At 34.9% G+C, this 24,299-nt stretch overlaps 1 protein-coding gene across 2 annotated transcripts in view; it reads left to right on the forward strand.

Annotated features, from left to right (window-relative positions):
- Positions 1–24,299, forward strand: part of ROBO1 (roundabout guidance receptor 1) — a 1,154,304-nt gene that overhangs the window by 165,219 nt on the left and 964,786 nt on the right. For both annotated transcript variants that reach the window (XM_005548415.4, XM_065539306.1), the window contains exon 2: positions 16,211–16,347. In XM_005548415.4, the coding sequence (XP_005548472.3) occupies positions 16,260–16,347 (88 nt within the window). In that variant the 5' untranslated portion in view covers positions 16,211–16,259. The remainder of the gene's footprint in view (positions 1–16,210; positions 16,348–24,299) is intronic.

Below are 24,299 nucleotides of genomic sequence, written 5' to 3' on the forward strand. Positions count from 1 at the left end.
AATAAATGGTGCTGGGAAAATTGGCTAGCCATAAGTAGAAAGCTGAAACTGGATCCTTTCCTTACTCCTTATACGAAAATTAATTCAAGATGGATTAGAGACTTAAATGTTAGACCTAATACCATAAAAATCCTAGAGGAAAACCTAGGTAGTACCATTCAGGACATAGGCATGGGCAAAGACTTCGTGTCTAAAACACCAAAAGCAACAGCAGCAAAAGCCAAAATTGACAAATGGGATCTCATTAAACTAAAGAGCTTCTGCACAGCAAAAGAAACTACCATCAGAGTGAACAGGCAACCTACAGAATGGGAGAAAATTTTTGCAATCTACTCATCTGACAAAGGGCTAATATCCAGAACCTACAAAGAACTCAAACAAATTTACAAGAAAAAAACAAACAACCCCATCAAAAAGTGGGCAAAGGATATGAACAGACATTTCTCAAAAGAAGACATTCATACAGCCAACAGACACATGAAAAAATGCTCATCATCACTGGCCATCAGAGAAATGCAAATCAAAAGCACAATGAGATACCATCTCACACCAGTTAGAATGGCCATCATTAAAAAGTCAGGAAACAACAGGTGCTGGAGAGGATGTGGAGAAATAGGAACACTTTTACACTGTTGGTGGGATTGTAAACTAGTTCAACCATTATGGAAAACAGTATGGCAATTCCTCAAGGATCTAGAACTAGATGTACCATATGACCCAGCCATCCCATTACTGGGTATATACCCAAAGGATTATAAATTATGCTGCTATAAAGACACATGCACACGTATGTTTATTGCAGCACTATTCACAATAGCAAAGACTTGGAATCAACCCAAATGTCCATCAGTGACAGACCGGATTAAGAAAATGTGGCACATATACACCATGGAATACTATGCAGCCATAAAAAAGGATGAGTTTGTGTCCTTTGTAGGGACATGGATGCAGCTAGAAACCATCATTCTTAGCAAACTATCACAAGAACAGAAAACCAAACACCGCATGTTCTCACTCATAGGTGGGAACTGAACAATGAGATCACTTGGACTCGAGAAGGGGAACATCACACACCGGGGCCTATCATGGGGAGGGGGGAGGGGGGAGGGATTGCATTGGGAGTTATACCTGATGTAAATGACGAGTTGATGGGTGCAGCACACCATCATGGCACAAGTATACATATGTAACAAACCTGCACGTTATGCATATGTACCCTACAACTTAAAGTAAAATAATAATAAATAAAAAAAAAAAAAAAAAAAAAGAACAGCTCCTATGTGAGAGTACCTGCTGCGTATGGCTTGTTGAAACAGAGTGAGCTGTAACTGTTCTGCGGAGCCATCTCTCTTCTGATCATCCTTTGGTAACTGGAATGCATTGTTTTGTTTTCTGTTACTTTCTCTTACTTTATCCTCTATTATTTTATACAAGTGTCCACTACACTAATAGAACTATGTGAAGGTATTGGGGAAAGTGTTCAATACATGTCAGTATATCTTATTCATTGACATAAAAAAGCACTTTACTCCATGCCTCCAATCATTTTATTTGCCCCTCCAGATCTCTAAAATTTGGCAATCATCCTGCAAGTACACAAAACAAATGGTGTATTTCCTCAAAGCACAGACAGGTCTGAGCATTAGACCAATCTAAATGGTTTTATGAACTTTTAATAGCCTCTTTATTTCTTTGTTGGTGAGAGAGGGATTCCCGCCCTAGGGTTATGGGGATGTTTGAACATATGACACCCAACACCCCAGGTTAGATCAACAGCAGTTGATCTCAAGTTATTACTCACATATACTCACAGCTCAGGGTAGAGGATACCACTCACTAAGCAGAGCCACGAGGGGTGACACTCCAGAAGAGAGTCAACAGCCAAAAGTTCAGGGGTAGGGGGGGTATTGTTGCTTCAAGAGGGTGAGATGTCCCTTGGTTCCCCCAGGAGGATGTGATTGGCTTGGCTTGTATGAGCAATTCTCTGGGCTGGCAAGGTAATGAAACCTGCTATTCAGGAAACTGTGCCTGGTCTCCCTGATAAGGAGCGTTGTTGTGATAGGAGACCTCACCCATGAAAGCAGAATGTGAAAGGAACTTGCAATAAGCCATTTTAGGCCATCTTAATTTCATGCCATCTCAATTTCACCAGATATCAAGGCGGTACATAATACGGGGCCCTAATTTTAGGCCTTAAACTACATATGACAACCTAGAATAGACAGTGGGACATAACAGGGAAAGGCCAGGGATATGACAGGGAATGACATTCAGAAGTAGTTAAGAGTCATTGAATGTATATGTGTATACATTTAAAGATGAATAGCTATGCATCTATGGCTAATATCGCTATTAAAAGAATTGAGCCTAGATCTAACATGAAAAAATATGAATATTCTGCTTTTCTCTACAAAATACTAGAATACCATCAGTATAGCACAAAGCTTGCCCAAAGAAAGCAAACTGCCTGAAATTTCTACAGACCTATTTTTAGTTCCAGTAGATTTTTTCTGATGAGTTATGGTGCAAAGTTATTTGTGTGGCCTTCATTGGTTTAATGTTGAAATTTATACTCTTTCATTAAAATAATAAATTCTCCCTCATAATAATAGTTGGTAAAATTGCATTAGTCAAATAAATTAAATTAATTTGCAATCCAACTGCATTTTCATCTTGATACGATGAATGACCAAGTCTTTTGCGGTAGCCTTCTCACCAGCCCAGCTGTGTAGCTCTGAAATCACTTGGTTAGTAATTAGGTGTTTATCAGATTCTTGCTGAAAAGGCACGAGACAGTTATCTGACACAATTATCTTTGAAAATTGAATCCTCCATTTCTGGTCCTGCTGAGGACATTCAAAGGAGTAAGGAATGGTTTAAAGCTAAAAGCCTTTCAAAAACCCTTGGCTTCTAGAATGCACGCAAAACAATTGACAGTCAGAAAAAATTTTCCCCACCTTTCATGCACAGCCTTTTGTGTGTGAATCTTTTTGTTACGCCTTTGTGCATGTTGACATATGAAAATTACTTTTGACCTTCTCTTCTGTTACTTCATTAATGTCTCTCTTACCATAGCATTATTTAATCGTCAGTCTGAAATTTAATGCTTGTTCCTTTTGTCCTCACTCTGCTGCTATTGCTTCATAAACTAACCCAACATAAGGGAAGGCAATTGCTAAGACTGACTAGGCTGTATATGCATCTAGAATAATGATATTTGTCGAGCTATTTGCTCTTAAGCAATCTAAAAATTTGCAGCTCATTTAAGTATTAATGGACAATCTACTCATGGCTTAGAAATTAATATCACACTTTAATATGAATAGTTGCAAAAAACATAGTTATGCAGACACTAAAAATTCCAACCCCATATAATGGATTTTAATTTCAATGTCACATCCATTTAAAAATGATCCTGTGACTCCTCTCCCAATAGTATTGAACTAATTTTAGGTTTTCATACACATTCAAGGCAGTGTGTTTGAAATTAATTTGTGTACAAATGAAAGCAAATGTGAAGAAAAACTGAGTACATTTTGCTGTGGTAAATATTGGTAAATAGAATGTTTTTGTAAGCATTCTCTATTTTTTTTATCTACTGTGATTTCTTGCCTAAGGTAAAGGTAATCTTTGCAAACACATAGACTTCGTGAATATTATAGCTTTTATGTTTGTACTCCATCTCTTCTGCAAGTATATTAGTTCAGTTGCGTATACGTCTGTGTTCATACTACTGTTTTCATTCATCCTTCCATTAACTCAACAAATATTTAGTGATTTTTACATGGCAGTAATGGAAATAGAATTTCAAATATTATAATAGTGACCTTTGCCACCTCATGACATCCAGCTTTTCCAGTTCAAGTCCATGCTCCTAGAGCTTTTGGCCAAAAACTGCATTTGTTCAGTTCATTCTCAAGCTTGAATATCTGTTTTTCACACAAAGCTATTTGCATTTTGCTTCATTTTATTTTTTTAGCTTCATCTCCTGTCAGGACCTCCCACTTACATTTATCTGAAATCCCATCCAAATGAAACCATCTATTGTTTTTCAAACATAAAGATTCTTTCCTCCCTGCACCTGCGCTGTGGGTGCTTTCGTTGAGAATGTCCTTCTCCAGTACTGAACTCCCTGCACCTGCGCTGTTGGTGCTTTCGTTTAGAATGTCCTTCTCCAGTACTGAACTTCTGGCTCAGTCAACAACTACTGTTCTTTCAAATTCCGTCTCTGATGTTCACTTCTCGGATGAACATTTTCCAATTTTCCGGAAGCCTGATTACTTCATTCTCTCTTTGATCTGATAGTACAGCACTCTATTTATACCATTATATGAATAGAAATTACCGCTGTATTTAACTTATCTCCATCGTCTCCCTCTGCCCTACTGTAAACTCTTCTTGGGTAGGCACTGTCATTCATTTGTGTATCTTAGGATGGTGCATAATAAGTTCTCAAATAACATTTATTTAAATGAAATGTAAACGTACAAAAATCATCAGTTTACTATAATTTTGGTATATTCATGTTTTTGTTTAGAGAAATTATTCTAATAGTGACATCACGTCCCATTAAATGCACTTTTTTAAAACCTCATCAGACATTAGTATTTATTGAAATGTAAAAGTAGCACAGTGTGGAATTTTTATCTTTAATTTACATCGTAGCTGGTTTTAATTAAAGTTTTGGTCTCTAAAGTGAAAAAAACAATCAGCAGGCATTCTTTTCCATTTAGACTAAACAGAGGGAAGAGAATGATCACAGCAACACACTCTAAAAGCAGGGACATTCTGGAGGTGACTACTTCACTTGCTGTATACTTCGATGGTTGTTAATTCCAGGAATGGCCAGCCAAAGAGGTTTGCTAAACAACTGTTGTGTTTCTCTAATTTTCTCTCATTCTTGTGTTCTCTCACTCTCTTTTCTCCTTACCACTCTACACTTCTCCCTCTCAACTTGTGTCAAGACAGACCAGCTTCATATTTAACTTCTGTTCTACCAAACCCATGTTCAGGCATTTTTTATTCTATTTTTGTGATCAGTCTAAGATAAATGTAACTCATCAGAGGCAACACTTATTAGAACAGTGATGTTATTGATGTGTACTTCCATCTTACATTTCTTGAGTGATGATATTGTTCAGAAAGATGTGTCTGTAACTGAATTCACTTTAGCTAGGATGACCAGACATCATGCGTCCCACTAATTTTCATCAGAATGATGAAATGAACAATATGATTGAAGGTCAAGTGGGCCTAGAATTCATCTGCCTGAGCTGGTGTAAGCACAGCATTTTGAAAATTGCTTTTGTTTGAAAATTGCTTTCTTTCTGTCTTGGTGTACATGAGTACACTTTTAAGGAATCATCTTCTTGAATTTGAACATTCATTTGGAAAAATAATGCATGATGTAGACAGTTTTAATTTTAGCCATAAAATAAGAAAAAAATAAAATTCGGATAGACTGTATTTCATTACTTTTCATTAGATCATCTTTTAAAAATGTCTTTATTATTTAAATAATTCTATTAATATAGGAATGCAATCTTTTTTTAAGCAAGTCAGAAAACTAATTCTGCCTGAGGCAATCCTGTAATTAAAGTGAAAGGAGATAATATTCTCCATTTTTCTGTCTTTACATTTGCCTTTATGTTAGCAATACTAATAAACCTCACATGTTTAGGGTGAAAAATTGATTTGAGCCTTTCTGCATTTACTGCTGTGTTTTTTCTCCCGCCCCCTACCCCTAAGGATTTGTAAGTTTAATTTGCCATCGATTCTTTAATGATTATGGTAGCTACACTAGAGAAACTAGTGTTTATCTTCATCATGCCCTGTGGATAGAACATTAGGTTTATTTTTATATGTAGCTGCTTTTTCATCATTTTGATAACATGGTCTAGCCAGCAGTTGACAGCCATCTTACTGTTTTATTGATTTTATATTTTAATCGTGAAAAGCATTTATGAATTCTAAGAATGCACTATATTAAAAATATCTAATCCAAAAGTCATACAACTATTGCTTTAAACCATGTTAAAGTACTGGCTTTAATGTGCTCAACAGATATCAAAGATTAAGTAGCACTTTTAATGATTATTAGTTTGACTCTTTTCAGGCTTCATCTAGTGCTTCATTTGAAGATGTCAATCAGTATTTTGAATACTTCACATGCAGGGTTATAAAAGCCATCTTATACTTCAGATTCTCATTTCGTAGCGATCAAATAATTATTTATCCTTTTTTTGTGATGATTGTCCTAAGATGATAATACAGTAAAACCTAAAGTCCAGAGAAGATGTCTCCCAGCCCTGAACACCAGCACCGGCTCAGGTGGAGGTGACCGGGGAGTGAAGTGCACTGTGAGAGTCCTTGGTTGTAAATAGGCTTAGTCCTGGCTTTCTCCAATGCTGGTTGTTCCAGTAGTGAAGTTGTCTCGTGGACAGGCTCAGGACCTCTGGTTAGCTAGGATGTTGCAGGCAGTGGAATGAGCTGTTGTTCTCTCCTTCCTGGAAGCAGGGTTGTTTGGTTATGAGTTGCTGCAATGGCCTGAGTTTGTTGGCCTCCTGCCAGGAGGAGGTTTTTTCAAGAGAACACCAGCTGAGGTTGTAGTAGGGGGATCTAAGCTTGTCCTAAAATCTCAGGTGATGGAGGGGGCCATAGAGCTCCCAAGAGTTTATGTCTTTTGTATTGAGCTACCAGGGCTGGTAGAGAGGGTTAGGCAGGTCTGGGCTCAGACTCTCCTAGGGTGAGGCTTGCTGCAGCCACTGTGCGGTGGGGAAGGTGGTAAAAATTAAAATAAAATAAATTAAATAATAAAGTACATAGAATAGGATGGTAAGGTTTATTTTTGCCGATATTTGGTATTACTTTTTAAATTTTTTCTATGTAATTGATTAGCATTCAATTACATTGCAATGTCTTTAAACACAATGAAATGCACAAGACAACCAGAAGTTAAAATTTTTGGGAGTCTAGGAGTACAGCAGGTCCATGGCATTAACGTTAGCTCTATTTGCCAAAATGCTACTTTTCCTGAATTTGGTGTAGGTTGAAGTATAAGATTCTAAAAGGATGTGTGCTTCAGATTACTTATTTTTTTCTTTGTATTATTAATTCATAACATATCTGTCTACATGAGACTAATAGATGTACTATTTTAAGTGTACTTACAGATTAAGTTTAAAAGAAGTCTTTGACTCTTTATCTGGCCTCGATCAGGTACTTAAGTATAACGTGGATATAGAATAAGAATCTCAAATGACCACATTTGTGATATACAGCCTGAGGTTTATCACTGTGCCCTGAGTTTCCTCACAGTGTGTTTAGAATTTTCTGTATCCTGAAGTGTGATGAGAATTAATTAGTCTTTCATGAAATGAATGGAAGCTTAATTGGAAATAAGACCTATGATCTGCCCAAATAAAACAGATGTGATTCATCATGTAGCTGTGCCTACGTATAAGGAACCTTTAAGAACTGAGGTGACAAATTAGAGAATCTTGCAAATATCCTTCCTTCTGCAACTCCTGCTAAACCCTGTTGCCCAGTTTTCAAGATGTCTTTGTCTTGCCATCACTCCTATACTCTCTATTCATATATTTTATTCTCAGTCTCAATTTAAACTTATTTTCCAAGTCTTTTGTTCCTAGTTGCCTTTCTTGCCTCATTTTGTAAAGCAAATCCAAGTATATAAGTGAAGTCAGAAAGTTAGTACTGATGCTTTCCTTAAAGGATGTAATAGTTTGGGGTTTAGCATAATTTAAACGGACTAAAGGTAAAGCATTTGCATGTTTCTATGAGGAAAGAATTTTCTAAATATATGTGAAGTACTTAAGCTAAATGTAATGTAAACAAATTATAGACTTTTTAATACATGAAAAATAATAGAATGTTTTAATTAATTTCAGACTTAAAACTGTGCTTTATGTACTTTATTTTTTATGTGTATGTCATTTTAAAATAATGTATTTATTATAGGAGGGTTGACAGTACTCGAAGTTAAAAAGAGTTTGGTAGTAATTTGTCCAGGTCACCTTGTCTATTTGAAAATATTAATCCTGCAGTTTTAGAAGGTATTATACACTTTTGGCTTTTTAAATTTCAAGTGAAATGCATGAAATGCACTTCCAACTAAACAGAAGCAGTAGCAAATTATCAGTAAAGTGAACTTCAGACTTATAGACACATTTTTATTCTACAGAACTCTAGAGTAGGTATAGATTACTCAGTCATTTATAACACACACACACACACACACACACACACGCATGCACACATGCACACACACACTTCTTACTAAGTTCTCCATTTCCTAGCTTGAGATTTTGGAAACAGTATGACATATTTTTTTTTTTTTTTAACTTTCAGTGTTCTTGTTTCTAACCAAACTGTTGCCTTTCTTTTGCAATACAGTTAATGTTTATTTCTACTTTTTCTCCCCACCAATTGGACTTGTATGTAAGATCCTATTCACCATATTCTTTCATATAATATACTAATAATCATCTACATGGTTTCCTTTATCTGGAGTCACTTTCATCTCCAAGTTATACAATGTATGCTGAGCTTCAGCGTCCCATATGCCATTAACCACTGACAAGAAAAAGCCTGGAATTTAGTCTTGCATTCAGTACCTTCTAATTCTCTTGACATTTTGCAATAGTTGTGAGAAACGTAGTAGAGTTGGCTCCAGTTTATTTGCTAACTGTATATTTTCTTGCAGAGAAGTAACTTAAAGATTCTGAACTTGCATCCTCACATGAAAGATAATATATTATGACTTATTTTCCTAATAATAATTAATACATAATACATTAATAGATTAATTCATAGGTAAACTGTGAAGTGCTACATATACATCACATATTTTTTTTTTTTTTTTTTGAGACGGAGTCGCACGCTGTTGCCCAGGCTGGAGTGCAGTGGCGCGATCTCGGCTCACTGCAAACTCCGCCTCCTGGGTTCACGCCATTCTCCTGCCTCAGCCTCCTGAGTAGCTAGGACTACAGGCGCCGCCACCGCGCCCGGCTAATTTTTTGTATTTTTAGTAGAGACGGGGTTTCACTGTGGTCTCGATCTCCTGACCTTGTGATCCGCCCGCCTCGGCCTCCCAAAGTGCTGGGATTACAGGCTTGAGCCACCGCGCCCGGCATATTATTTATTTTTACCTTTACACAAAAGCCTTCCATGGAGCCTTAGTTACGTACACATCACACATACCCTCATTGAATATCTTTACCCAATACTGGAGTTGTGCAACTTCAACAGACCCTTTAGAGCCTAGCTCAAGCCTGATCCTCTTCCCACCTTGACAACTTCCTTGTGTCACCAACTAAATCCTTTTTATTTTTGTCATTCATGTGTAATAAATTATTTACTCCTCTGACATGAAGAGAGTATATTTATTTCACACATATTTGACTTTCCACTGCCTGGCACAGAGCTCTCCATAGATTAGATGTTAAAAAATGTTTATTATTCATGTATTTATAACTCTCCTAAAAACTAAACTTTGCATTCTTGATTTTCACAACACTCTACAACATTATAAAGATTGACTTAAATAGAGATTGATTTTGGGTGATGGATTTTCCTACATGAGCTCTATGACTACAGTCCTATTTGGGTAGACCAAGCTATAGTCTATCTCATGTAAAGAGGAAGAATATCTCCTTTACCAATGTGTAGATTGCTAAGTGATTCCTCTGTTACATGCAAAATCCACAATGAGGCTGTCCTTTTCTTGTTGTTTATCTCACAAGGACAGGCAATTTTTAGGCATAGCAATTTACTTTACAAGCCACGGTTATTCTCTTTATTAAAGGCTAGGACAGAGGCCAAGTCCAGTGGCTCATGCTTGTAATCCCAACACTTTTGGAGGCCAAATCAGGAGGATCTTGAGGCCAGAAGTTCAAGACCATCTTGGGGCAACATAGACAGGCTCTGTATCTATTTAAAAAAAAAAAAAAAAAGTACAAAGAAAAAGAAAAGAAAGCCAAGTATGGTGGTGCACACCTGTAGTCCTAGCTGCTTAGGAGGCTGAGACACTTCTCAGGCTGATCTCAGCAGCACTGGAGTCAGAGGTTGCAGTAGTTTGGTTTTTCAGGGCACTTTTTCTTTTTACCTGGAAATGAAGACAAAAGAAAGTAGTGTGGCTTAACGGAAAACCAATTTTGGTTCATAACAAGGAAACCCTTTAATAGTTTCTGTCCTTCCAAATACAGAAGAAAAGGAGAGAGTCACCTAGGCTGAAGAGTTTCAGAAGAGGAAATAGGTGCCACGCACTGATAAATTTAGGAAATGTCGGTGTTCTCTTATGTAATACAAAATCCGTGCTTTTGACTTTGTTGAAATATGCACTAACCTAAATTAATTATTTATGAAACATTTTTTACTTTCTAAGAAATTTTGTTAATAGTCCATGGAACAGGATTCTCCTAAAATATATTTTGAAATGTTTCTTTGAGAAAAATAACCCTCCTATTAGCAGGCAATGGATCAGCATATTAGTAAATATATTACTTGAAAATAAACATTAGCAACATGTGCATATGAGCAGCATATATACATAACATATTAGTTTTTAAAATTAAGATCCCTGTGGAAAGGATCTATATCTTGATTGTGGTGGAGTTTGCACAGTTCTATACATTTGTCAAAATTGAAGTGCACCCTTAAAATGAGATTATCTTATAAATATATTAAATTTCAATAAAGTTCATTAAAATAATCCAAGCCTCTAATTTTTTGCAAATTAGACCTAAGCCAATACTATTCTAATATGAAGCAGTGTGCAAATACAAATATATAATTGGTTCTGTCACTTACCCTGGAGGAATTTCATCAGATGCTATTTGAAGTTGGTGATAATGTTGACATCAATATTAGTAGATATCAGGAAATAGAGCAGGCATTTTTTTTTTTTTTGGACATGGAGTCTTGTTCTGTCGCCCAGGCTGGAGTGGGCGGCGCCATCTCGGCTCACTGCAAGCTCCGCCCCCCGGGTTCCCGCCATTCTCCTGCCTCAGCCTCCCGAGGAGCTGGGACCACAGGCGCCGCCACCACGCCAGGCTAGTTTTTTTTTTTTCTTCTATTTTTAGTAGAGACGGGGTTTCACTGTGTTAGTCAGAATGGTCTCGATCTCCTGACCTCCTGATCTGCCCGCCTCGGCCTCCCAAAGTGCTGGGACTACAGGCGTGAGCCACCGCGCCCGGCCCAGAGCAGGCATTTTTATAAGCACTCTACACACATCTCACCCAATGATGTGGCTATTCTTCTTCACATTTTACACTTCGAAAGATGAGTCTAAGAGAGTTTAAACTGTTTGATGTAAGTGAAACAATTATCTGAGTGGTGAGCTAGGATTCACAGTGGAACAATTTGAATTTACACTCTATGATTCTAAAACACTGGTTATATTACTTCCATTCACTTATACTTACAAGTAAATCATATTTTAGGCATTTAAATTACCCTAAACAATTTGGTAATCACATATTTTCAGAAAAGTATGTTGCACATCTTTGTCTTTTCTTATATAGTGTTAGTTTCCTTAATTCAAAGCCATATGTGCATGCATTCTTAGTATTCTAAAAATAGGCACTCTGTGTACACATCCATGGGAAAGGTGTTCATAGGGTATTCAAAGGTGTAGTGCTTTTTCTTGTTGAATTAACTATTTTTAATACTGAGAGAACATACAAATATGGTTATATCACGTTCTTCACTAAAATCAATTATCTTATTGTTAATATGTCAAAAGGTGTGGTTTTAAATGGGGGTTAGTGTGTTTGCTAATAAGGTTATATCCTAACTTAGGGGACTTTCATATTAAGAGAGGATTCCTAAAGACCGAATATTCAAAGTATTGAGAAATAAATGATCGTTTGAACTTTATTAAAATTAAAAATTTCTACTCTGTGAAAGACACTGTGAAGAGAAAAATAAGCCCCACACTGGAAGAAAATATTTGTAAAAGATATATCTGATAAAAGACGGTTACTCAAAACATACAATGAAAGTAAACAAAATAAAAGGCCAGGTACGGTGGCTCACACCTGTAATCCCAGCACTTAGGGAGGCCAAAGCGGGCAGATCCCTTGTGCTCAGGAGTTCAAGGCTAGCGTGGGCAGGGCAACATGGTAAAATCCTAGCTCTACAAAAAATACAAAAATTTAGCCAGGTATGGTGGTGCACTTCTGTTGTCCCAGCTACCTGGGAGGCTGAGTTGGGAGGATTAATTGAGCCTGGGAGGTGGAGGTTGCAGTGAGCCAAGATGGCACCACTGTACTCCAATCTGGGTGACAGAGCAAGACACTATCTCAAAAAAATAAATAAATAAAATAAATAAAATAAAATTCTTAAACTCAACAGTGAGAAAAGACTTAACAAATATCTCGCCAAAGATGATAATGAGATGATAAATAAGCCACTAAAAAGATGTTTCACATCATGCCAACAAGGGTATGTAAATTTAAAACATTATGTACCATTGCATGCCTACTAGAATGGCCAAAACCTAGAACACTGATAACACCAGCTACTAGCAAGGATATTGAGCATCAAGAAATCTTACTCATTACTAGTGGACAGACAAATGGTATAACCACTTTGAAAGACAATTTAGCAGTTTCTTGCAATAATAAGCATCGTCCTACCATATAGTTGAGCAATCACACTATTTATTATTTATCCAGATGTGTTTAAAACTTACCTCCACACAAAAACCTGCAAATGGATATTTTCTCCAGCTTTATGCAGAATTGCCAGAGTTTGGAAGAAATCAAGATGTCCTTCAATAGGTAAATGGATAAAGAAACCATGGTACGTCCAGACAATGGAATGTTATTCAGTGCTGAAAAGACATTAGCTATCAAGACATGAAAAGAAAAAACATGGAGGAAACTTAAATTTATGTTAATTACTAAGTGAAAGACATATATAGCCAATTTTAAAAGGCTGTATACTCTATGGTTATGCCTATACGACATTCCAAGAAAGGCAGAACTATGGAGATAACAAAGAGATAAGCAGTTTCTAGGGGTTCGGAAGGAGGAGGGATGAATAGATGAAGCACAAAGGATTTTTAGGGAAGTGAAACTATTCTGTATGATACAATGATGTTTGATATGTGTCACATACATTTGTTCAAACCCAAAAAATGCACAATACCAAGAGTAAACCTTAATGTAAACTATGGACTTTGGGTGATAATGGTGTCAATGTAGGTTGATCAATTGTAACAAATGCAACATTCTGGTGGGGGTTGCCAACGGAAGAGGCTATGCAAGGGCAGGAAATGGAATAGTGTCCGGGAAGGAAGTTAATGAGAAATCTCTGTACCTTCCACTCAATTTTCCCCTAAACCTAAAGCTACTGTAAAAAGTAAAATCTATTAAAAGCAAACGAAAAACTTCAAAGTACTGAAGTGATATGTGTACAATAGCTAATAATGCAATTCCCATTTCTGATTTGTAGGTACTACCTTAAAAATCATATTATGTTTTTAGCTACGTACTACATAAATTCACAGAACTAGTCCTAGATCATGAAAATTTATTTGAGGAATATTAATCATAATACCTTACACATATTTGAATTAATATCTGCCTGTTGAATAACATAACTTGGGGGGGATTCAATCAATTATAATAAGTGTTTTTACTTTCAGGTTTATTTTCTTATGTGCATGTTTGATTAGACTCTTTATTTTATCAATAGCTGCCTGCTACAAACAAGCTATATATAGCTATTAATAAATGACAGTTAAAATGTAATTAGCCACAGATACAAAAATATCATTTAACAAATATAATCCTTCTAAATTTTGAAGTAATAAAGTTCTAAAGAGCCTTGAGATTCATACATGTTTTTATTTACGTCAAGAGCTAAGATACAACTGCTTATACACATTTAAGAAATCAGAGGTCTAGGCCGCGCGCAGTGGCTCAAGCCTGTAATCCCAGCACTTTGCCAGGCCAAGACGGGCGGATCACGAGGTCAGGAGATCGAGACCACCCGTCGAACACGGTGAAACCCCGTCTCTACTAAAAAAATACAAAAAACTAGCCGGGCGTGGTGGCGGCGCCTGTGGTCCCAGGTCCTCGGGAGGCTGAGGCAGGAGAATGGCGGGAACCCGGGGGGCGGAGCTTGCAGGGAGCCAAGATGGCGCCGCTCACCCCAGCCTGGGCCACAGAGCGAGACTCTGTCTCAAAAAAAAAACAAAAAAAATCAGAGGTCTAGGGTTTATTCCAAACAGGACTCTATGTCTAGGACACTCAGTAATCAATTAGAGAGAAGAGGAATCTGAGAAACTCCTTAGGCAAGCAGAAACCAAGAAGATATAGGGCAACTATTATATCAAAAGCCAGCCAAGCAGCAATGAGCAGTACTCAGTGTACTTATACATTTTCTCTGGAGGAACAAATCATTTATACTTCGCTGACAAACGTGATCATAAAAGCCATAACACTCAGTGGATAACCCTGTAAAAGAGCTTTTGGACAAACTAATAACTGCATAGTTTAGATTAAAGAGTAAAAATATTAATCTAGGTTTATAATGTAATTATATAATATCAGTGATGAGTGATATGCTAGGATAAGGAGAGTTACAAGAACATTAACCCCAAGACAAAGAAGTCAGGGAATAAATATGAAACTACAGTAACCAAGTATATTTTTTGAGGCAAGGTTCTAGCTCACATCAAAGTTGCTTACAGAGAATGTTAGAGAGAGGAAATAATCTCCAAATATCTAAAGTCAAGTCAGGTGATTGTAGCTGTCCGGCAAGAGGATCAGACAGCTTTGCTAGGGGGAAACTTAGCAATTAACTCTGCATTGATAAGTCATAAAATAAGGACAGCTCAACTCAAATAGACAAAATAGCTATGTCCAGTTAACCTACAATAATAAATTGGTAACGTTTTTTCAATTTGTTATTCTGAGTGTCACAAAAATAACTGTTAGAACTTTGTAGGGGTGGACAAATTGCTTTTTATATAGTACTAGATTTGTTTATCTATTTTTGACTAAATAGTAAAAATATTATTAAAAGATTGTCTTTCCACTTCTCAACTCTCATATCTAAAATTTGCTGAGTGCTGCCAAGTATACTTGTATATTCCCACCAGAGTTATTTTCTAAATTATTTAGATCATTTTATAATCTATTATTAAAATCTGTGGTGTCTCCTCATTATCTACATTACTTGCCCTATTTATTTTTAAGTTCGCTATCACATTACATTCTGGCAAACCCCATCATCCAGCCAAAAAACTACTGTCCTTATAGTAGCCCAAATACATCTTTATATCATGGGAATATATCTGTATCTACCTATCAACCTGTCATCTATCTACCTATGATAAAATTTATATATAAATAAATGTACCATGAAATTTATGTATCTACATACCATCTTACTTTGAAAACTTGGTTCTATTGTTGTTTCTAAATAGTATTGTTTTATTTTCCACTTACTGGATATTATCTCATATCTCAAAATGCCACTTCTTCCCTGTAAGCTTGGTCCAGTCTCCCTGGCAAAATTAATTAACCAGTTATTTGCATATATTTTTGTAGCTTTATGCTGTCATTTGTTATTATCTCTTAAAAAGTCCCCAAATATTATAAGCTTTGTTTTTTACGAGGATACTATCTTATGTTTCTCTGTCATATTCAGAATAGACCACTTAGTAATTTTTAAAATCTGTTTGTGAATTCACAAAATTAAAGTGGCCTCAAGTTGTTTATGCACCTGGGTGAAGAGCAAGGTTTTTTTCTGCTATATCCCCAAAGCAGCATAGTGCTTGACTCATTATAAATTGGTTGTAAATATTTGTTTAATGAATGATTAACTTCAGTGTTTTCTAAATGTGATGAGAGTGTTCCAACTAAATTGGTGGGGAATCAAAGTAAAGATCACTTATCTGGCATTCTCTAAAAAACAGAGAAAACCAAGGAATCATTTATGATTAACATGTAACTTAAAAATGAGTTTTCAAAATTAATAACTACCACATTTGTTTGAAATGTGAATCATGAAATATATTCTGTACAATTCATTTTAGTAATGTAATAATTTTAATTATGTTTCATTTCAAAAAATGACATTTCAAATCTATTTGAACTGCAATATTTCACAAAATAATTATCTCTCAACATAGCTAACCATTACAAAATAATAATTTTGTTTTTTTAAATCTCCCCAGATAACACATATCTATCACTGGCTGGGTGTAATGCAAGGAAGGGACAAAGATGAAATGGAAACACGTTCCTTTTTTGGTCATAATATCACTCCTCAGCTTATCCCCAAATCACCTATTTCTGTCCCAGCTTATTCCAGGTAAGTGCTGTGCATTTGTTTTATCAATACTTAACCAGTAGTCCTTCTTTGCTTTAAATTCACTTTTTATTGTGTGTATTGCAAATCAAATTTGTTCATTTTCTTTGGAACTTGCAAGTCTGTGTGAATGTCTTCTTGAGTATGAGTGCTGATCAATTTCAGGGGTCAAATTATTATTCTTGAATAGAGAGCACTTTATTAATTCCCAAGAGAAACAGAACATTGAGAAAAAGTCACCGTGCTGAAACGTGTAAGGAGTGTTATATTAACTAAGTGAATTAGAGTGGCAGAAGAAAAACTACAGTAGGGAAAGGATGTGTGACACACAAAGGACACCTAAGCCGCAGTGCATGCCGGTACCATAGAAAAGGAACATCAAAAACTTGAAACATTGAAAACTGACATTTCTTAGAGTAGTAACATGTTAATTAACAGGCTGAACAAGGTAAGACTAAAAATGCGACATGCTGCTGTGTTGCTACCATAGTTACCACTGTTTTGGGTGAAGTTAGAAACCTATTTCCTTGAAGTCATAATTTTATTAATGGTATAGTATAGCATTTCTTTAAAATGCTTTACTGTTACTGTTTTAATAAGAATTAGTCAGGTCCAATGTATGCTAGTGGAAAATACAAAAATATGTTGATGTACTAATCCAAATATAATTTTATGTTTCCTCTTAGATAAGACAGAAAAAAGTGAAGTTAATTTGAATACATCTAATATGTCTTAATTTAGCCAAGTTATTCATAAAGAATAACATACCATGTTTTGTTAGACCATACTATGAAACTTTGTTTTTATTTATTTTATGGTTATATTTATTTTGAAATTCAGCAACTATATGTAGCTTATCATGTTCATCCACACAAAATCAAAGATTTCGGAAAATCCTGGGGCTTCAATTTTTCCCTGTGCTGGGTTAAGATTGACATTTTCACCTCAAAGATAAGGGAGTTGTAAACAAAAAAACATGATTTGTATTATCTGTTAAAAACATTTTCATATGACTGCAGGATACAGAAATTTTAAGTCTGTTGTAAGAAAATACATTTAATGATTTGTATCAAATTAGGTTAGCCCACTAAAATTACTATGTATTTTTATTTTTAGTCTGTTCCCACATTCCCTTCTCTTGCCATGACTCTGTTGAGTATTAAGATTAGTGTATGAATCAAAGAAAACATCATATATTTCTTAAGTATGTGGAAAATGCAAATATAGGTACACATTAATTCACTGTTTTGTAAATTGTCAGAATAAAGAGGATACTTATATGAAAGTGTTTTTAAAACTACAGCTATAGGTAGACACAGATACAGATACAGCTTAGGTATAATTCCCCTTAAACTGTATGGCCAGCTAATAACTCCTACAGGTCAATAAAGTTGGTCCGTGATGTAGTTATTGAGCAGGATATCAAAATTCAAAATTGTTAAGTGAGGTTTGAACCACCTGTGTCTATCTAGTGGAAGAAGGAATGCATGTATGAATATATATGGTGAGAAGGTACAAGGTTTATCTAGGGAATAAAAAATATCATCTTTTTATTCAAAAGGATATTGCATAATTTAGAACACTTAGGTGCAAAAGCTGTCAAACCTCTGTGATTACTATTTTACATGCAAATACTTCCAAATCTACAGTATATGACTTCATTGCCTAATTTAATATGTAGATTGGTTACAAAGGTGATAGCTTGGTTATCAGTTAGTTAAAAATATATGCCACACAATTGATTACTCAGGGCCCATTTTGAGCCAACACTTTCTTAAAAAGAAATAAGGGTAACCTCAAACGGGATGCATACAGTTAGATGCCTTTTTATTTCAGGACTACAGAGTTCAAGAAACATTTCAAAGTAATTTACCCGTCAAAAGAAATATGCCGTTAGCTTTTCAGAAAGGACACCCGCGGAGTGGAAGTCATTTTCATAACTGCCTCCATCTAGGAGCACTGGCTTCAGGCTAGGGAGAAAATCCACTGAAAATACTCACTGGCCTTAGAGTTGTCCCTTCCTTTCATTAATCTCCGAATGAAGAGAAGTCTTGATTCTTCTAATTGCTTTTCTAGCTTTCATATGTTCATTAGCGAACTTGGATCTGGACTGAATTGAGCATGTCTCCGAGGAAGCAAAAACTGGATTAGCTTTGAAGGCAAAATATTAGTGTCTTTTAAAAAAAAGAAAAAACCAAAACAAACAAACAAAAACGTAATTTCTTATTCAGCTGATTTATTTCCACTCTTTCTCTTAAGAAAATAAATTCTCCTTCATCAGAAATGTATTTCTAATAATAAACAATCAGATAAAGATATCAGACAAATGAAAAAAATGTAACATGCTTTTAAAAAAAATAAGGAGAATTTTATATTCTGTAGTACTTGACTCAGTGAGTTATCATCAGCCAAGGTGTCTACAGGAACAAGATTTCTCAGGGTACAAAAGAAAAGAGCAATTAAAACATTGGCACAATGCAGGCTATTTTATTACCACAATAATAAAGTGTTTTTCACTTCAAGTTGTGGCTAGATAACTTGATGTAAGTAAATATTAAAATATTTGAATGTAATATCTGGAATTGATGGATTGCCCAGCTCAATTTGTTTTTCATATTTGATTTTGTCTCCCTGTATAATACATTTTTAAAACTGCTGTTATGTTTCATAACATTACATATGAAATGGGTTGGTATATGAGAAGGCAAACAAATTACTTGTATATAGTAAATCAAGAAATACTCTTATTGTTGAAATAAATTGGTTTAGAGAAAAGGAATAATTAATAAATGGATTCTAAGAATAACCAGGCTTTGTCAGCCATTTGAATTGCTGCTTTCATTGCATGTCGAGCCCATTAAAACCCACCTCCTTTTTATTAAAACCACTGGTAGATGTTTTTCATGTTAATTTACTTCATCTCTAATTCACAAATGAAACAATTATTAAACCATTTGAGGTTATCTCTTGAGGTGTGCTGAATCCGGACTAGGCCATGTCTTGACTTAATTTCTGCTAGGAAAGAAATCTGACAGATGCCAATGTTTACATTTTAAGCATCTACCTTTTATTGCCACGGATGTCAGGAAGACAATGAAAAGCAAATGTTAAATGGTATGTTATTAAAGCATATATTTCACATATAGTGGAATTAATTAAAACATTTAAAAACCTCTATGGTAAAAAAAATAAAATTGAATTCTAGGCTTATATTGCAATATTTTAAATGAAAATACCTGAAGAAATACTCACAAGGTTGTATTTCTATTTGAATAAATAAGATAGGCTACCTTAAAGTTAAGCATGATTTATTTTTTCCTTTCCATTCTCTAAATGTGCAGCAGTGTTGTCCTTCATTAAAGATGCAGGTGCTGACTGGGTTATTTCCTTGTCCCTGACTCATGTCAACAAGCCTTGAGTGTGAAATTTTCTGAAATGATTTACTGCTTATCTGCCCCACCCATCCACTGACCACCACTTCCGTATCTTGCTGTTATACCCCACAAAAGATAATTGAAAAGAGCCGTTAACCGGGTCTGAATCATCCATAAATAAATTATAAATTGTGAAAAAAAATTCCTCATGTAAAATTTTAGAAATTACAATGAATATATACATACAACCCCATACATTTCTAAGTTTTTTGTTTTAGTTTTCATATGCTCAATACATTTTGAATAGACTTGAAGATTTTTTCAGATTTTTATAAATCTCCTTTGTAATGTGAAAACAAATTGAAAGTAAATAAATTCCAGAAGTCTAAATATGACAGAATCTTTAGGAATTTCTTTTGGGATACTTTATTTAACAAGTAATGTTGCATGCATGCTTCTTACAAAGTTTATGATCCACAGGTATGTTTTTTTCCCAATATTTGTGGTTAGTTTCTATGGCAAAGAAACATATATTTGGAAAATATATGTCATTTAAAACCTATAGAGATTGCGTGCTCATAGGCAACAGTTTAATTTTTTAACTGCACTGACTATTTAGAAAGTAGTCAATTATTTTGAAAAACATAAAAAGTTACCATTATAATATCATATTCAGGTATAAAAGTACTTAAACACACTTAACTCTTAAATTATGCATTGATGGAGGTATTATACACAAAAGTAATTTGATTTTACATGCTACTTGACAAATTTGTCTGACTAGAAAGTTGTCTCTCAACATGTTTTCCATGAATTGTTTTTTCAGAAGCAACTGAGATGCTTCTTAAAATTAAAGATTCCTAGGACCCACGGCAGAATCACTGAAATAAAGAGCTTGGGCAGTTTTACAAGTATCTACAAATTATCTAACGGGCAGAAAATTTGAGAACCTCTGCTTTAGACATTTGAGTTGATTTTATTTTAATGTTGAGTACACTTAAAGAATGTGTATTCTCTGAGGACAGATTTCCATGAAAAAGGGGAAAAGTTATCTGGAGATATTTGTTTTCTATATTGCAAGGATTTGGAGGAGCAGATTTGATGCCACTACCAGTTTATTTCGCTTCGGTTTTGCTTATGATTCTTGTTATTTTCATCTCTTAATAAATGTTTCTGTATTGAAAAACATAATATATCCTATTGGATGAAAGGCATTAGCTCAATACCCAAAGCCACTGAACTAATAAGCAGATCAGTGAATATTAAATTATATTATTGAAAGAGACTTTACAAAATTCAAAGTTAAGTTTGCCTAGTGGGTACAATTCCCCCTAAATTTTGTCCAAGCCTGAGTAAAATCTTAATGCAGATATTAAGTAGCTGGAAATTTATAATAAATTAGAATATGTTAATTATGCAAATATTCTATAAAAAGAAACTAATAACCATGGCTGTATTATGACTTAGAGAAGCCTTAGACAATTTTGCCTTTATGGGCCCCTTTTTCCATAAAATCATCTTAAAAGTATGTCAATATCAACATGACTTATGCCCGAACGTGATGCCTAAAAACAATAGTCCTACAAATAAAATGTAACAAAAACTTACCTTTACACATTATATAAACCTCATAGAAGAAAACCATAACATAAGAGAAATCAAATATTCTCTGAGTGTTACTTTTTATAGTATAATTTTAACAACAATAATACGTCTCTTGCTGATGACTCACTTGATACCGACTTGCTGTGTTTCCTGTCCCCCATCATTCTGCAAAGTTACATGAGCTAGTGCCAGGTGTGGGCTAATGGATCCCGTGAAGGAGATCTTCTGCTTGTGGTGCTTAGTGAAGGTTGCAGAGGGCTCATCCCTAATCCCATTTCCCACATCCCTAATCACATTGCGTCTGTCTGTGAGTGTTTTGTGTACATACACACACACACACGCGCACACACACACCCTCACCCACCTACAAATCATGGAGGTCTCTTGTTACATACTCAGGACATTTATCTACTGTTAGACTCCTGTGATTTGATGAATTTATTTATTTTCCTCCCACTCTGCTCATTGATTTAGTAATCGAGCATAATGTCAATTATTTTTGAAAGACCCGAGCAAGCACTTTCCTCCTTGGTTTGTTTTTTTGTTTGTTTGTTTGTTTTGAGAAAATAAAACTCCCCCCAAAGGTGAGAAATGGAAGTCAGTTAGTCCCCATTTATCTGTGTTCTGCACAAAACTGCTCCACAGTACTTTAGGATCTGTCCAGGTAAAAGTATGTATATGTGTGTGTATATCTATCTATCTATCTATCTATCTATCTATCTATCTATCTATCTATCTATCTAATGTACCTATGTAATATATGCATGTATATCTATCAATATATACATGTATATAGTGTATGCACACATACAGATAAAATAAGTTCATCTTGACTCAGACTATCTATCCATTCTTTCACCTATGTGAAATAATGATACAGACAGTATTTGTGTGAAGGCCAAGTTAAGATCTTATTTGAATTAATTTCTAAATTGTTAGCAATAAATTGTTAAATACATGGGTTTGTAAAAACTGACAGAATGTTTTATCTTTTCAGTTAATTTTTCCTTTATTTTGGTTTGGGCTCTGTTATATTCAGCTTGAGTGAGGAAACACTATACCTTGGTAATATCTAGAGTCAATAGAAATGTTCTTCAGATAAGGGAATGCTCTGCTCCAAAAGGCGCATTCTTCTGTTTTAAAATTTACATTTTATATGATGCCCAGCTATGTGCACGTGCAATTCACAGTTGTTAAAATTACTTGCATAGTTCATCATTGGGGTCATTATTTTGCTTAGGACAAGAGTACTCTCATCCATCATTTGTATTTCCTATGCTAATGTGGGTATCTTAAAAAAAAAAAGACTAGTAGATTAATGATACCAAATGTGTCTTAATTTATGCTACATTTTGTTTAAATCAATATTACAATTATATTACAGCTTCTTGGGTATTCAAGAAAGATTCAAGATCTTTTCCAAATGTGTACATTTATATATTGTTTCTTTATGATCTCATCATTTTCTTCTTCCTTAGGAAGAAATATCTTTAAGGTATTTCTCCAGAATTCATGAATAAATGAGCAGAGATTATATTTATCTGCTGTACTATAGCCCTTCATTAAAACTCAATTTCATGGGGAAAAAACACCATAATTTGTAGTTTATATGAACCGAATATCCACCTTTAGACACATTTCCTCAAATTTAAATACTGGAGGTTAATCATTATGGCATATGTAAGAGTCATTGTCCTCACATTCTTTTTACCATTGAGAATAGACATGGTGTCAACAGAGTAACTAATTCAAACTTAACAACTAAATAATAAACTTAATGGCTATTAACTAAAAAATTAATCACTAACATTAAAAAAACCCTGTGTTCAGAATAGGAACACCATGTTAATTAGAATGATCACTATCCATCAGTATTTCATAGAGGGAAAACATACGTGTTAGCAAGGATGAGGTCTTGTCTTAGATGTTCATGGGACTTTTTGCCAAATGTGCACTAGAGCCCAGAGTAAAAACTTGAGGAGGGCATGAAAGACTTCACAGATCTTGTAAACAAGCAGAAAATAAACCCCTGAAACACTCATATTTATTAAGTCCCTAATAAAGAGCTTGCTGTTTGTTACACTATAGCTTTAGGAGTTTCTCAAGGTTGAAAAGGGGTGAGTAGGAAAGAGAGCCCCAGGCTTATGCCAAGGTGCAGAGCTAAGTGTATAAGATGAGCACATATTTGGTTTGGTAGAAAGTAAAGATATATATTGAAAAATGTTTGGAAATGTTCTCAGAAAGAGACAAAGTTCAAATCTGGAGGAGCCTTATTTGTACTTGGCTGGGCAGCTTTATCTGTAAACTCTGGACAATAGGAAGGAATGAGAGAGTTTAAAGGAGAGTAACCTAATAAGATTATATTTGAAAATAGTGATTCAAGTAGAAAAGTGGTCAATTCAGTTTATCTATTCTAATTTATTAATTTAACAAATGTTTATTTAAGATTGCCTGTTGAAGTTTCTCTTGTAAATTTGGAGACCGTGTCAATGAGAGAGTCTCTCTTCGTGTCTTCTTTTGTTTTCCTTCTCTGTGGGTGAAAACTATTAAAAACCAAATTACATATCAAATTGTCTAATTACAATAAATTTTTATTATAATAGAAAATAGAAAAAAAGTCTTCTGGAGTTATTCAGATCGGTTCTTGATATCTGAAAGAGTAAGGGGGAGCTAAAAATTATTCACTGAGTGTTTGTTGATGAATGAATAGATAAGAAGAGGTTGCATAAAAATATATGGCAACATTTGAATAGGACCATAGAGATGAAAAAGGAATAACAGGATCTAAATATCATAGATTATAAATTATATTAGATTCTAAATATCATATAGAAAATATATGAGCATAATAGTTACAGGACTTCCATTTGGTCTTAAAACCAGTATTTGGTTTACATTTCTTGATTAACTTAAATTCCTAATAAACTGAAAATGCTACTTAAACTTGCCATACACAGATAGATATATATGTATGCA

This window comes from Macaca fascicularis, chromosome 2 (assembly GCF_037993035.2).
Source record: "Macaca fascicularis isolate 582-1 chromosome 2, T2T-MFA8v1.1".
NCBI classification, from domain to species: Eukaryota; Metazoa; Chordata; class Mammalia; order Primates; family Cercopithecidae; genus Macaca; species Macaca fascicularis.